This window comes from Lithobates pipiens, unplaced genomic scaffold, assembly GCF_037356315.1.
Source record: "Lithobates pipiens isolate NorthernLeopardFrog02 unplaced genomic scaffold, aLitPip1_a1.2 Scaffold_8, whole genome shotgun sequence".
Taxonomy (NCBI): domain Eukaryota; kingdom Metazoa; phylum Chordata; class Amphibia; order Anura; family Ranidae; genus Lithobates; species Lithobates pipiens.
This window is the reverse complement of record NW_027507903.1, coordinates 689,201,551-689,215,980: the sequence shown is the minus strand read 5'-3', so window position 1 is coordinate 689,215,980 and position 14,430 is coordinate 689,201,551. Positions and strand designations below refer to the sequence as shown.

The following is a 14,430-nucleotide window of genomic DNA, read 5'->3' as shown; positions in this document are numbered from 1 at the left end:
GGATTTGTCATCAGTCTCTAAAGTGTCTGTGCCATCTACCAAAGGAAACCCCTAGATGCAAATCGAGGTGAAGAAGGTAACGGTAAGCCCAATCAAACCAGTAGCTCCTTTGGGGGTCAGTGCTACACATGTCACTGCAATGTGCTGAGATGTTACCAGGCAGACAAAGACTCTCCCCATCACCTGGAGGAGGAGAGACTCCAATCTACAGAGGGTTGGTGGGATGATGGTGTCTGGGAGGATCTGCTACACTAATAACTCTCTTACATAGTTACATAGTAGGTGAGGTTGAAAAAAGATACAAGTCCATCAAGTCCAACCTATGTGTGTGATTATATGTCAGTATTACATTTTATATCCCTGTATGTTGCGGTCGTTCAGGTGCTTAACTAATAGTTTTTGTTAAACTATTGATGCCCCCCGTTGAGACCACCACTTGTGGAAGGGAATTCCATATCCATGACGCTGTTACAGTAAAGAACCCTCTACGTAGTTTAAGGTTAAACCTCTTTTCTTCTAATTTTAATGAGTGACCACATGTCTTGTTAAACTCCCTTCCATGAAAAAGTTTTCTCCCTATTGTGGGGTCACCAGTCCGGTATTTATATATTGTGGGGTCACCAGTCCGGTATTTATATAATGAAATCATATCCCCTCTCAAGCATCTCTTCTCCAGAGAGAATAAGTTCAGAGCTCACAACCTTTCCTCACAACTAATATCCTCCAGACCCTTTATTAGCTTTGTTGCCCTTCTTTGTAGTCGCTCCATTTCCAGTACATCCTTCCTGAGGACTGGTGCCCAGAACTGGACAGTATACTCCAGGTGCGGCCGGACCAGAGTCTTGTAGAGCGGGATAATTATCATTTTATCTCTGGAGTTGATCCCCTTTGAATGCCAATATTCTGTTTGCTTTGTTAGCAGCAGCTTGGCATTGCTGAGCGCATCATCTACTAGAACCCCCAGGTCCTTCTCCATCCTAGATCCCCCCAGAGGTTCTCCCCCCAGTCTATAGATTGCATTCAGATTTTGCCACCCAAATGCATTATTTTACATTTTTCTACATTGAACCTCATTTGCCATGTAGTTGCCCCTCCCCCATTAATTTGTTCAGATCTACTTGCAATGTTTCCACATCCTGCAGAGGAGTTATTGCCCTGCTTAGCTTAGTATCATCAAATACAGAGATTGAACTGTTTCCCCCATCCTCCAGGTAATTTATGAACAAATTAAATAGGATTGGTCCCAGCACAGAACTCTGGGGGACCCCACTACCCACCCCCAACCATTCAGAGTACTCCCCATTTATCACCATCCTCTGAACTCGCCCTTGTAGACAGTTTTCAATCCATGTACTCACCCTATGGTCCATGCCAACGGACCTTACTTTGTACAGTAAATGTTCATGGGGAACTGTGTCAAATGCTTTTGCAAAATCCAGATACACCATGTCTACCGGCCTTCCTTTATCTAGATACACCACGTCTACGGGCCTTCCTTTATCTAGATACACCACGTCTACGGGCCTTCCTTTATCTAGATACACCACGTCTACAGGCCTTCCTTTATCCAGATACACCACATCTACGGGCCTTCCTTTATCCAGATACACCACATCTACGGGCCTTCCTTTATCCAGATACACCACGTCTACGGGCCTTCCTTTATCCAGATACACCACGTCTACTGGCCTTCCTTTATCTAGATACACCAGGTCTATGGGCCTTCCTTTATCTAGCTACACCATGTCTACGGGCCTTCCTTTATCTAGATACACCACGTCTACGGGCCTTCCTTTATCTAGATACACCACGTCTACGGGCCTTCCTTTATCTATATACAACACGTCTACGAGCCTTCCTTTATCTACATACACCACATCTACGGGCCTTCCTTTATCCAGATACACCACATCTACGGGCCTTCCTTTATATAGATACACCACATCTACGGGCCTTCCTTTATCTAGATACACCACGTCTATGGGCCTTCCTTTATCTAGATACACCACGTCTATGAGCCTTCCTTTATCTAGATACACCACATCTACGGGCCTTCCTTTATCTCTTAGTTATTATTTTATACATTTCAGAGGTTTGTCAGGACTAATCACTTCCCTAATCTTATTTCCAGCCAAACTGAAGAAGATGACACATGACAACAGATTATCAGGTTAGTAGGACATCTACGTCGGATATGAAATCTTTTCTGGATGAACATTTTGTTTTATTGTAGTTTGGATCAGTTGTGGAAGTCCAGGGCCTGTTTAAACACTAGGCAAACTAGGCAGCCTCCTAGGGGCGCACAATCACTGCTGTTCCTTCCTACTCTCTTCTCTCTGCAACAAACAACTAAGTCTCAGCATCAGCAGGCATTCACACGTAGTGTCAGAGGTGCAACGGTGGCGGAAGACTGTGTCTGTGTCCCGACTCCAAAATGAATGGAAGCAAGCAAACATTCATTGATGGACACTAGTAGGCTACATTGTTGGGCACTGGCAAGGCTGCATTTAATGGGTGCTTCATAAAAAAAGTGGGGTATACATAGGCAGGGCAAAGGGGCTGAATTGGAGCCAAGGGGGATGCAGCAAAATGAGGTTTCACCTAGGGTGTCAAAAATCCTTGCACCAGCCCAGGGTGGAACTACCAGGGTTGCAAAGGTTGCCCTGGCATTCTGCCACTGTAGGGGGGCCAAGATGGCAGGAAGGGGGCCCACTGCAGAACATGAGCTCAGTTCAGACTGTTGTGATCCCAAAGTTGTGCAATTTGCGAGCAGTTTATTTGTGACTTGTTTGTGATTTTGTGATTTAACATTGTGGTCTATGGCACTCAAATCACACTAAAGTCACAGAAAAGTATTGCAGGATCCTTTTTCGTTGTTGCTGCGACTTGAGTCACATTTATTAGGAAAAGATTTGAAAATGGTGCTAATTGTTACAATGAAGGGACTGCACTGACCCAACTCCCTAAAATGAATAGTTTAAAAACAGTTTTCCTCTAGGTGGGACTTTGAAAGGACAGTGAACAGCTACAGGGTCACACAGGATTACACAGATATGTAAAGCTTTAATTGATTAAAGTTAAGGGTAGTCACATATATACAATACATGAAGTATGCTGGATGCTGATACAGAATTTACACAATTTGTATAACAGTTGACAACCACAGTTGATATGTTGAAATACAATGAGGACAACAAAAATAGCCAACGCGTTTCAAGTCTGCAATATAATTTCTCTTCTTCAGGGGAGTGCATTTACAACAGGACGTATATATGTCTACAATTGATAAAAAGAGTATGTATGAATAAGAATATATAATGCAACACCATAATGGACATGCATAATATCACAACATTCCTTATAATATATCACAATTGTAAATGCACTAACCATGCAAACTGTAGAAGCATTCAAGGTATCTTGCATCCAATGTAAAAAGAGATACTAAAGACATGCTGCAGTTATGAGCCCAACCAGTTTCAGTCCAGCGAGAAAGAGACACTGTCCAAGGTGCATCTGAGCCAAAATGTATTCCCTCACAAAGGGTGCCCTAAAATAGCCTCATTGGGGGTCCCCCTTGTGTGTCCTGGAGTGACAATTGTCACTGTGGAGGAAAAGAAAAAGATTATTTGGTCTAATGTATGGAACCAAAGTCTATAAAAAGACAGCTCAAAATATAATGTATATGGGTGTCCGTATACATGACAGGTACATATAGGCCACATCCATGTAAAAAACATGGATAATGGTAGCATATATGACATATGTATGACAATATATAGTATATCTGTGTATATATATATATATATATATATATATATATATATATATATATATATATATATACACACACTTGCCCAGCCACTTGCATGAAACTCAGGTGGGGCGAGAGGGACCTATTGATGTTACACAGTCCACACCGTTCATCACAGGGCTCTAGAATGCTCCCAGATGACCAAGCGGATAGCCGGCAATCTGGTATGGAAAAAGAGAAAGCAAGACAAAAAGACAAAAATTTAATAAAAATAGAAACTCAGAAATACCAGAGGGGGAGAGTGATATCTTCTATTAATGAGATCCCCTCTGGATAAATGAGTGATCGGGTCAAAGGCTTTTTTTGAAAACTAGATGTAAAAAAAAGATATTTACCTGAGGTGTGAAGAAGAGTGAAATGGTCCTAAGTCTCTCTACCCATACAGCATGAGAAAGTAGCTGGACTGACCCCATGCTTTATACATGGGAGGGAGAGCATTTGACCAATCATGAACACAAGTATAGGGAGGGGTGGGGCTTTCTGGGCGCCCCACAAGATGGTGGCATGCGAACAGCACCTTCAAACACGCCTTTGCGATAGTGTGGTGAAGAGGGATGGCATCCGGCATGGAGAATCGCCGGACGTGACGTAATGACGTCACCAATACCGGCCACGAGTGCCGGAAGTAGCATGGAGGTGACGTTGTCCCGCATCCCCCTCCTGCTGGTCATGTACAGGAGCGAGGCAACCTGGAAGGGAATCTGGTCATCTAGCTCCAGTGGAGACAGAGGCCATACATGTCCCTGCAATGTGGACGGCCCCCCGTGCGCTGAGTGAGGAACTCATTGGGCATGCACCAAGAAAACCAAGCTCACTGACCGGAACAATAAAGGAAAAGAGAAACCACAGGGGACACAAGCATCAGTATCCACAAGGAAAATACACAGGAAAAACAGGGGATTTAAGATGGAGAACTCCCCAGGTGAACCAGTAAATTAGCAATTCAAGGGGTATAAGTGTAAATATGAATCTACAAAATAGCCTACATATTCACTTGTGTCTTAAAGTTGATCGATCATTGAATGATTTAAGCAATAAACATACAACACACGTATAGCAAGAAGCATATACCGAAAATCCCGCATTCCTAGAGAGGAGGTCACAAAAGATGGAAAGTATGGAATCCACATTTCAGAGATGCCATCAGATGCTTGTGTTCATGATTGGTCAAAGGCTCTCCCTCCCATGTATAAAGCACGGTGTCAGTCCAGCTACTTTCTCATGCTGTATGGGCAGAGACTTAGGACCATTTCACTCTTCAGCCACACCTCAGGTAAATAACGAGTTTTTTTGAACATCTAGTTTTTTTTTTTAAAGTCTTTGACTAAATCACCCATTTATCCAGAGGGGACCTCATTAATAGAAGATAATACTCTCTCCTATGGTATTTCCGAGTTTCTATTTTTATTGACTTTTTGTCTTTTTGCCAAGCTATCCGCTTGGTCATCTGGAAGAATTCTAGAGCCCTGTGATGAACGGTGTGGACTATGTAACATCAATAGATCCCTCTCTCCCCACCTGAGTTTCATGCAAGTGGCTGGGCAGGTATATATATTATGATGGTATGCGAGGTGAGATACACGACAATAGGTACATTTCACCTCGCATTTGTTCCATTGTAAGGGACTGAACCAGAATCCGGCCCGGTTTCTCCAGCCTCTGTGGCAGGCTGGGTTCCGGTCTGGATGTTTGGGTCCACTGGTGTCCATAGTCAGCTGGACTTTAAATATCCAGGAACAGAGCACAGCAGGGCTCTGGTTTTGAGACTCAGAAAGGAACCTGAGTGAGAGGAGCTCTGGCTGTTAGACTAATGCCGCGTACACACGTAGCAGACTATCCGCCAGACTTTCCGAAGGAGCTACTTGCCCACACACGACACTTTTTCAGCAGACTAATACGGCGTACTAAGTCCGCCGGATTATCCGCCGTACTTTTGAAATGAACGGACTCGCCCACACATGTGGCGGAAAGTCCGCTCATTTTGAGCGTGTCTCCAGGTAGCCGGGGCCAGTGAAGGTGGCGTCTCTGGCCCCGTCACCTGGTATGGACTTAAAGGGGAACCCCTACGCCAAAAAATTGGCGTGGGGGTCCCTCCTAGGTCCATATCAGACCCTTATCCGAGTACGCTACCCGGCCGGCCAGGAGAGGGGGTGGGGATGAGTGAGCGACCCCCCTCCTGAGCCGTACCAGGCCGCCTGCCCTCAACATGGGGGGTGCCTTGGGGTAGGGGGGCCGCGCGGCCCCCCACCCCAAAGCACCTTGTCCCAATGTTGATGAGGACAAGGGCCTCTTCCCGTCAACCCTGGCCGTTGGTTGTCGGGGTCTGCAGGCAGGGGACTTATCGGAATCCGGGAGCCCCCTTTAATAAGGGGGCCCCCGGATACCGGCCCCCCACCCTATGTGAATGAGTATGGAGTACAAAGTACCCCTACCCATTCACCTTTAAAAAAAAAAACACAACACACAAGAGTTAAAATAGTTTATTGCACAGCTCCAGTGGTCTTCTGTCCGTCTTTGGGGGTCTTCTCGCCGGACTCCTCTGCTATCTTCTGCTAGCTCTTTTACTAGCGGAGGAGCCCAGCTTTCTTCTTCGCCGCCGCCCTCTTCTTCCGACTTCGGGGGTCTTGTCCCCCTCTTTGGGGGTCTTGTCCCCCTCTTTGGTTCTTCTTGCCGGGCCACCGCGCCTTCTTCTAGCTCTTTTTTAAGCGGTGGCCCAGTCTTCTCTCGCCGCTGTTGCCGTCTTCTGTTCTTCTCTTCTTCTCTTCAGATGTTGCCTTGTCGCTGTCTCTGCTCAGAATGACAGGGACGCGGCGACTTATATAGGGACATCGCCGGATGATGTCCCCGCCGCGCGGCCCCCCCTACCCCAAGGCACCCCCCATGTTGAGGGCACGTGGCCTGGTACGGCTCAGGAGGGGGGGGCACTCGCTCGTCCCCACCCCCTTTCCTGGCCGGCCGGGTAGCGTGCTCGGATAAGGGTCTGATATGGACCTAGGGGGGACCCCCACGCCAATTTTCCGGCGTAGGGGTTCCCCTTTAAGTCCATACCAGGTGACGGGGCCAGCGACGCCTCCTTCGCTGGCCCTGGCTACCTGGAGACGCGCTCAAAATGAGCAGACTTTTCTCTGAGCGGGAAAAGTCCGTTCATTTCAAAAGTACGGCGGACTGGCACACACACGGCCGGATTGTTCACCGAAATGAGAGTCCGGCGGACAGATTGGAGTGCAAAAATACTTTCTTAGTCCGCCGGACTTTTGGGTAAAAAAAGTCAGCCGGAGCCTACACACGGGGGGATTGTCCGGTGGACTTCAGTCCGCCGGAATTTTCCACCGGATTGTTTGATCGTTTGTACGAGGCATAAGAGGTTTGCTTTTCTGCCTGTTTTGTGGGTGGCAGGGACCAGCCCCCCACTGTATAGAGAGGAGGTTGTTTGTTTAGTTAGTGCCGGATGGCAAGGATTTACTTTACTTTTTTGTTTTATTTTGCAAACCTCCTGCAAATAAACCTGGCATCTGCCAGATTTTTAAGAAAGTGCCTGTTTGCTGACTGTCCTTCAGAAAAGGCAATCCCCACGAGCTAATTTCCCCACACATGGTGAATTCAGCGGGCATTTTTTTTGAAGATGGAAATGATACAGGCCAATGCAGCTCAGCGGAACACCAACCGCCAAGTCACAGAGGCTGCTGCAGCACAACATGTTGCCCAGCAGGAGATGAACCGCCAAGTCACAGAGGCCGCTGCAGCACAACAGGTGGTCACTGCAGCACAACAAGTGGCCTAACAGGAAATGAACCGGCAGTTCGCAGAGGCTCTAATCAAACTAAAGAAGGGGCCCTCACCGCCTGTGCTGGTAGAACCCAGGACTATGAGACTCTAAAGACAGAAATACTCGCATGCTTGGGTGTCATCATAGCAGTTCGGGCCCAGCGTGTGCATCAGTGGTCCTACTCCAGCAGCAAGCCACCCCGTTCACAAATGTTTGACCTGCTCCACCTCACCAGGAACTAGCCGATACCTGCGTGCGCTCCCTGCTGCCCTGAGGAAGTGGGTCAGACAGGGGGACCCCAAAACTGCAACCCAGTTGGTGGAACTAGTGGAAAGGTACACTGCCACGGAGGATTTTGTGAACCCATCTACGCCCCACTTTGGTGTCTCTAGGCGTGCAAGGTCACCCAGCAGTTCTGGTAAGACTGTTCCGGGGTTCAAGAGCATGGGGAAGATGGATAAGACTGTTACAACTGATGAGACTGTGGGTCCTGGACCAGGAGACTGGCCAAAGAAGCCAGGAAGGTCTCTAGGGCCGTTAAGAGGTCTGGGAGTAGGCCACATGCAGTGTTTCCGGTGCCATGCATTAGGGCATATTGCTGCAAACTGTCCTATAGATGGTGAACCTATGCAATGTGATTATGCTTTTATGAAAAGACGCATTTTTCTCTTTGCACAGGTCGCATGTACTGCATCATGTCAGAGTCGCATTGAAAAACAGATGTGTGTTATTTCAGTGGATGGAAAGCCAATCACAGCCTTGCTAGACTCTGGTAGTGTGGTGACCCTAGTCAGGAATGATTGTGTGAACCCCACAAAACTACAACCCAGTACTATTGGCATAATTTGCATCCATGGGGACACTTGGGACTACCAGACAGGGGTGGTTGAGGTTGATACCCCCTGGGGCAGTGTAACACATTCAGTGGGGGTGGTACCTTCACTGATTCATGAAGCTTTAGTGGGGAGAGATTTTCCCCATTTTTGGAAGATATGGGAGAGCAAAGGGAGGCTGGTAGATGGAGCTCCCCCTGCTGGAGAAGCACCGGAACTCTCACCAGAACCTTTTTGCCAAAGGGAAGGGGTAGCTGTTGGTGGGATTGAGGAAGCCAGAGATCCTCTTCCTTTCCCTGTCATGGCTGGGGAGCTTGAGGACCTAGAAGCTATCTCTCAGCCTGAGGGTAACAAACAGGAGACCCCCTCTGACCCTGACATTAAGAGTAGCCATAATGTGGTACCCGACTTAGAGGTCAGGAGAGATGATTTCCGTACCGAGCAACTGCGAGATGCCACCCTCATGAGAGCCAGGGAAAATGTTAAGATGTTGGATGGGGAACCCGTAGATCCTAACTGGGGGGTGTCTTTCCCCTACATGGCCATTAAAAACAATTTATTGTGGGGGCGTGGCCTGCCGCGGACAGGGATGGAATCCTGGAGCCCGCACTCCTGATCCACGGCCGGATTCCAGCAACCTGCCGCAACTTTCCTCCCTGCTCCTCGCCTCCACAGACCAGGGAAGACTCAGGGACACCTCAGGGCATGAAGAGGCGTGATACAACCCGCCCGCCCCCCACGCCGTCTGACAGATTTTTATCCGCCAGCCGCGGCCAAGCAGTCTCATCAAGATGGAGCTTCCCTCTGCGACACGAGTCATTCTGGCCCAGCCTCCACCTCAGAAACCTCTTCTGCACCGCCACAGCACACCGCTGATCCACCAATGCTGAACAGGAGAGACAGCATGGACACTCTTCCTCCCCCAGAAGATGCCATCACAGGACAGCAGTTGGACAGAGGTAAGAGGTTGGCTACCTCCCCTGTTAGCTCCCCCAACAAGAAGCCCCAAGCTAAGAAGCAGCTATGGTCTTCAGTAGTGGCAGGTACACAGAACACTCAGCAGGACCCCTCTCTGGCAGCTATCCCTGTCACTGACAATACGGTCACAGAAGCAATGTTAAAATCAATGCTTCTTACATTACAACAGGATTTGCACAGAGAGCTGCAACATTCCATGTCCCAGATCCATGACAGGATTTATTGTCTGGAGGAAAGAACAGATGCGTTGGAGGAAAATTTGCAGGACTATTCTAAGGCACACAATGAGCTCCTAGACGCACATGATCACCACACAGAAGAAATCTACAGCATCAAAATGAAGCTTTAGGGGCATTCTGGAGTTGATCAAGCCAAACAAATTAACCCCCTACCTGCAACAACTTATCACCTCTTTGCTCCCCTGCATTAATGTCCGTGAAGCGCTCATAGACCGAGCTCATAGAATTGCAAAACCGTCACACTTCTCAGACGACGTCCCTAGAGATGTTCTGGCCCGTGTTAATTTTTTCCACGTTAAGGAACAAATCCTAACTGCCGCCAGAACAATCAAACCTCTCCCAGCTCCCTATACCAACCTAAAGCTCTTCACTGATTTATCTCCAGCAACGATGGAAATGCGCAGAGCTTTTAGCCCCATTACTTCTATTCTCCAACAGAAGAAAATTATCTACAGATGGGGCTTCCCAACTAAGCTGCTGGTTTTACACCAGCAACAAATGGTGCCAATCCTTACGCCAAAAGAAGGGTACAAAAAACTGACAAATTGGGGTCTCCTCCCTATACCCCCTGGGGATGTAGAACAAAATAACCCTCCCCCCGCACTCCTCCTAACTCAGCAAAGGCGAACTCCAATACTGGAAAGTGTTGATTAATGCCCACCTCAGTTCCCTCAGCTACCTGAATCTAGCTTGGATAAGGCCTATATTTACCACCCTTTATCACCCCCCAGGTTAAAGTGTACTAAGCACACTGGTTTTGTGTTGTTGCTACTGCATAATTGTTTTATTTTTCTGTTAAGCTTGTTTATTTTGGACAGCATTCCTTGTACTATCAATCGTTAGCCTGTGCAACCACTGCATTTTTGACACCTGTTGCTCTCAGACAAAAGCAGTAGTCTCTTTCCATCTCCGTACTTTACCTCGCCCTCTTTGCCACTATGGCCCTTACTCTAACCTTCATAAATGTAAAAGGCTTAAACTCACCTTTCAAATGAAATTTGCTCTGGAAAGAAGCCCTAGCCCAGCAGGCAGATGTTCTCTGCGCAGGGACGGCGCTACCACTAGGCGAAGTAGGCAGTCGCCTAGGGCGCACTACCACCTAGGGCGCAACTACGGCCTCTGCCCAGTGTGAGCTCCTCTTCTGCTCTCTCGCCCCCCCTGTGGTGTTCCACCAGCGCCACCAATCCCCCATGTTTCCCGCTGAGCGCCCCCACCGTAGTCATCTCACAGCGCCGCCCCGGGACTCCTTTGCTCCAGCCTGTCCCTCTGGAGCGGCGCTGTGTGTCTGTGTGAGTGCAGCGGAGGGGCGGGGCTCAGCTTCGAGAGGTCGGTCAGCTGACCTCCTGCATGGAGCTGGGTTGACGGCGCTGCCTGGCCTGGTCCCGGCGGGAATATGATGGAGGCGGAGCGGATGGATGGCGCTGGTGTGGCCCCGGCGGAGCGGGTGGACGGCGCTGGTGTGGCCCCGGCGGAGCGGATGGATGGCGGCGCTGGCGTGGCCCCGGCGGAGCGGATGGATGGCGGCGCTGGTGTGGCCCCGGTGGAGCGGATGGATGGCGGCGCTGGTGTGGCCCCGGCGGAGCGGGTGGACGGCCCTGGCAGTGCGGAGGAGTCGGAGAGGCCCGGATGATGGTCGCTGAAGGAAGCATCAAAGAGCAGAGGTAAGGAGGAGAATGGATCCATTGAGCTGTATGGAGGGGGTTTGTGTGTGAGTAATGCAGGAAGTAGGAGTCAGGTAGGTCAGTGTGATGTGTGTCAGTGTCATGTCAGTGTGGTGTGTCTGTGTATGTGTCATGTCAGTGTGATGTGTATGTGTCATGCCAGTGTAATGTGTCAGTGTATGTGTCATGTCAGTGTGATGTGTCTGTGTATGTGTCATGTCAGTGTGATGTGTCTGTGTATGTGTCATGTCAGTGTGATGTGTCTGTGTATGTGTCCTGCCAGTGTAATGTGTCAGTGTATGTGTCATGTCAGTGTGATGTGTCTGTGTATGTGTCATGTCAGTGTGATGTGTCTGTGTATGTGTCATGTCAGTGTGATGTGTCTGTGTATGTGTCATGCCAGTGTAATGTGTCTGTGTATGTGTCATGCCAGTGTAATGTGTCAGTGTATGTGTCATGTCAGTGTGATGTGTCTGTGTATGTGTCATGTCAGTGTGATGTGTCTGTGTATGTGTCATGTCAGTGTCAGTATATGTGTCATGTCAGTGTGATGTGTATGTGTCATGTCAGTGTGATGTGTCTGTGTATGTGTCATGTCAGTGTCAGTATATGTGTCATGTCAGTGTGATGTGTCTGTGTCATGTCAGTGTGATGTGTCTGTGTATGTGTCATGTCAGTGTGATGTGTCTGTGTCATGTCAGTGTGATGTGTCTGTGTATGTGTCATGCCAGTGTCAGTGTATGTGTCATGCCAGTGTATGTGTCATGTCAGTGTGATGTGTCTGTGTATGTGTCGTGTCAGTGTATGTGTCATGTCAGTGTAATGTGTCAGTGTATGTGTCATGTCAGTGTAATGTGTCTGTGTCTGTGTATGTGTCATGTCAGTGTGATGTGTCTGTGTATGTGTCATGCCAGTGTAATGTGTCTGTGTATGTGTCATGTCAGTGTGATGTGTCTGTGTATGTGTCATGCCAGTGTGATGTGTATGTGTATGTGTCATGCCAGTGTGATGTGTCTGTGTATGTGTCATGCCAGTGTGATGTGTCTGTGTATGTGTCATGCCAGTGTGATGTGTCTGTGTATGTGTCATGCCAGTGTGATGTGTCTGTGTATGTGTCATGCCAGTGTGATGTGTCTGTGTATGTGTCATGCCAGTGTCAGTGTATGTGATGTGTCTGTGTCATGTCAGTGTGATGTCTGTGTATGTGTCATGACAGTGTGATGTGTCTGTGTATGTGTCATGCCAGTGTCAGTGTATGTGTCATGCCAGTGTGATGTGTCAGTGTATGTGTCATGCCAGTGTGATGTGTCAGTGTATGTGTCATGCCAGTGTGATGTGTCAGTGTGATGTGTCATGTCAGTGTAATGTGTCGTGTCAGTGTAATGTGTCGTGTCAGTGTATGTGTCATGTCAGTGTATGCCTCAGTGTATGCGTCAGTGCCATTGTATGTGTCAGGGTATGTGTTTTCAGGGTATGTGTAGGTGTCAGCGTGATGGTCAGTGTAGGTGTCAGCGTAGGTGCCAGGTGGGTCGGTGTAGGGGTCAGTGTGATGTGAGTAGTGCAGGAAGTAGGAGTCAGGTGGATTAGTTTATGTGTCAGGGGGTCAGTGTAGGGGTCAGATAGGTCATGTGTAGCAAGGGCAGGGTAAGGTGGAGTCATGGGCGCAGCCGGGGGGGTGGGGGCAGCAAAATTAGGTTTTCGCCTAGGGTGTCAACGATCCTTGCACCAGCCCTGTCTCTGCGTACAAGAGACACATTTTTTCGAATCTCAAACAGCCCGTATGTAGTCACAAAAACTATCCTCATTCTTTCTTTGCTAGTGCCCCCTCAAGAAATGAGGGGTGATGATTGCCATAAGCAACAGAGTAAATTTTTTATTACACCACACTGAAGCTGATCAGGATGGCAGATACCTAATCCTCTCCACCACAATTGATAACTGCCATGTTACTATAGTTAATATTTATGCTCCCAATACAGCCCGTAAAAATTTTTACACAGCCCTCTTCATCAAACTAGAATCTTACAGATCCTCGCCCTTGATAATATGTGGAGACTTTAATGAGGTTGTCAACCCAGACCTAGACACCGCAAACACAACAGGTCGTAGGACCTCTGCACTCTCTGCCCTACTCAAAAGAGAAGATCTATTTGATCCATGGAGATGCCTTTATGATATGGAAAGAGAGTACACCTTCTTATCTCCCACTCACCTCTCTTATTCTTGGATAGACCTTTTTGTCACAGATAAATACCTTCTACAATTCATTACTGATGCCAAAATTGGAACAATTTCCTGGTCTGACCATGCAACGGTCACGATCAAACTAGCCCCTCTTTCCCAGACTCCCAGACACACAATTTGGAGACTGAACACCTCTCTTCTCAACAATCCCAAATTTGACCCAAATAAAATCTGAGATTGAGAATTATTTTCGGTATAATGTAGGTTCTGTAACTGATCATGCTATCACCTGGAACGCCCACAAAGCCTGCCTACGAGGTCTATACATTAACCTGGGTGTTCAATCCAAAAATAATCAATCCCTTATCACAGAGACCCTCCTAAACCAAATTCGAACTCTAGAAACAAGTAATAAAACATCTCCCTCAAAAGCCAGATATTCAGAACTAAAATTGCTTAGATACCAACTTAGCAACCATCTTAATTTTTTTTGACTATTACATTAAACGGTTTAAATTACAAACCTATACCTCTGCCAATAAACCTGGTGCCTTCATGGCTAAACAACTTAGGAGACAGCTCTCCAATAAAAAAAATCCCCTTTCTTACAAGCTCCCAAGACAAACACATAACTAACCCACTAGATATAGGAAATTAATTTAGTAGTTTTTATGCCAAACTTTACAACCTCACCGAGACAGAACCTGCCCCCCCTCCCAAACAAATAGCTGTTGAGCAGTTTCTATCCTCTATATCTCTGCCTTCTATTTCTCAAGAACAGCTCAACCTTCTTGTGGAACCTTTCTCAACCACAGAGATCCACACGTTTATTAAAAAGTTCCTGCATCACAAAGCCCCAGGTCCTGATGGACTCCCCAATGAATATTACAAATGATTTCCCGACCTCCTAGTGCCTCACCTCTGCAATACATATAACCAATTCACGAGTACTGGT

The 14,430-nt window shown here is 47.7% G+C and overlaps 1 protein-coding gene across 4 annotated transcripts in view; it reads left to right on the top strand.

The window, feature by feature from the left end:
* The window catches only part of LOC143963511 (NACHT, LRR and PYD domains-containing protein 3-like), an 824,666-nt gene that overhangs the window by 135,666 nt on the left and 674,570 nt on the right, over nt 1-14,430 (top strand). For 3 of the 4 annotated variants that reach the window (XM_077473155.1, XM_077473162.1, XM_077473163.1), the window contains exon 4: nt 2,132-2,170. The exons of the other annotated variant lie outside the window; for it this stretch is intronic. In XM_077473155.1, coding sequence (XP_077329281.1) covers nt 2,132-2,170 — 39 coding nt within the window. The remainder of the gene's footprint in view (nt 1-2,131; nt 2,171-14,430) is intronic. 4 annotated transcript variants of the gene reach the window in all.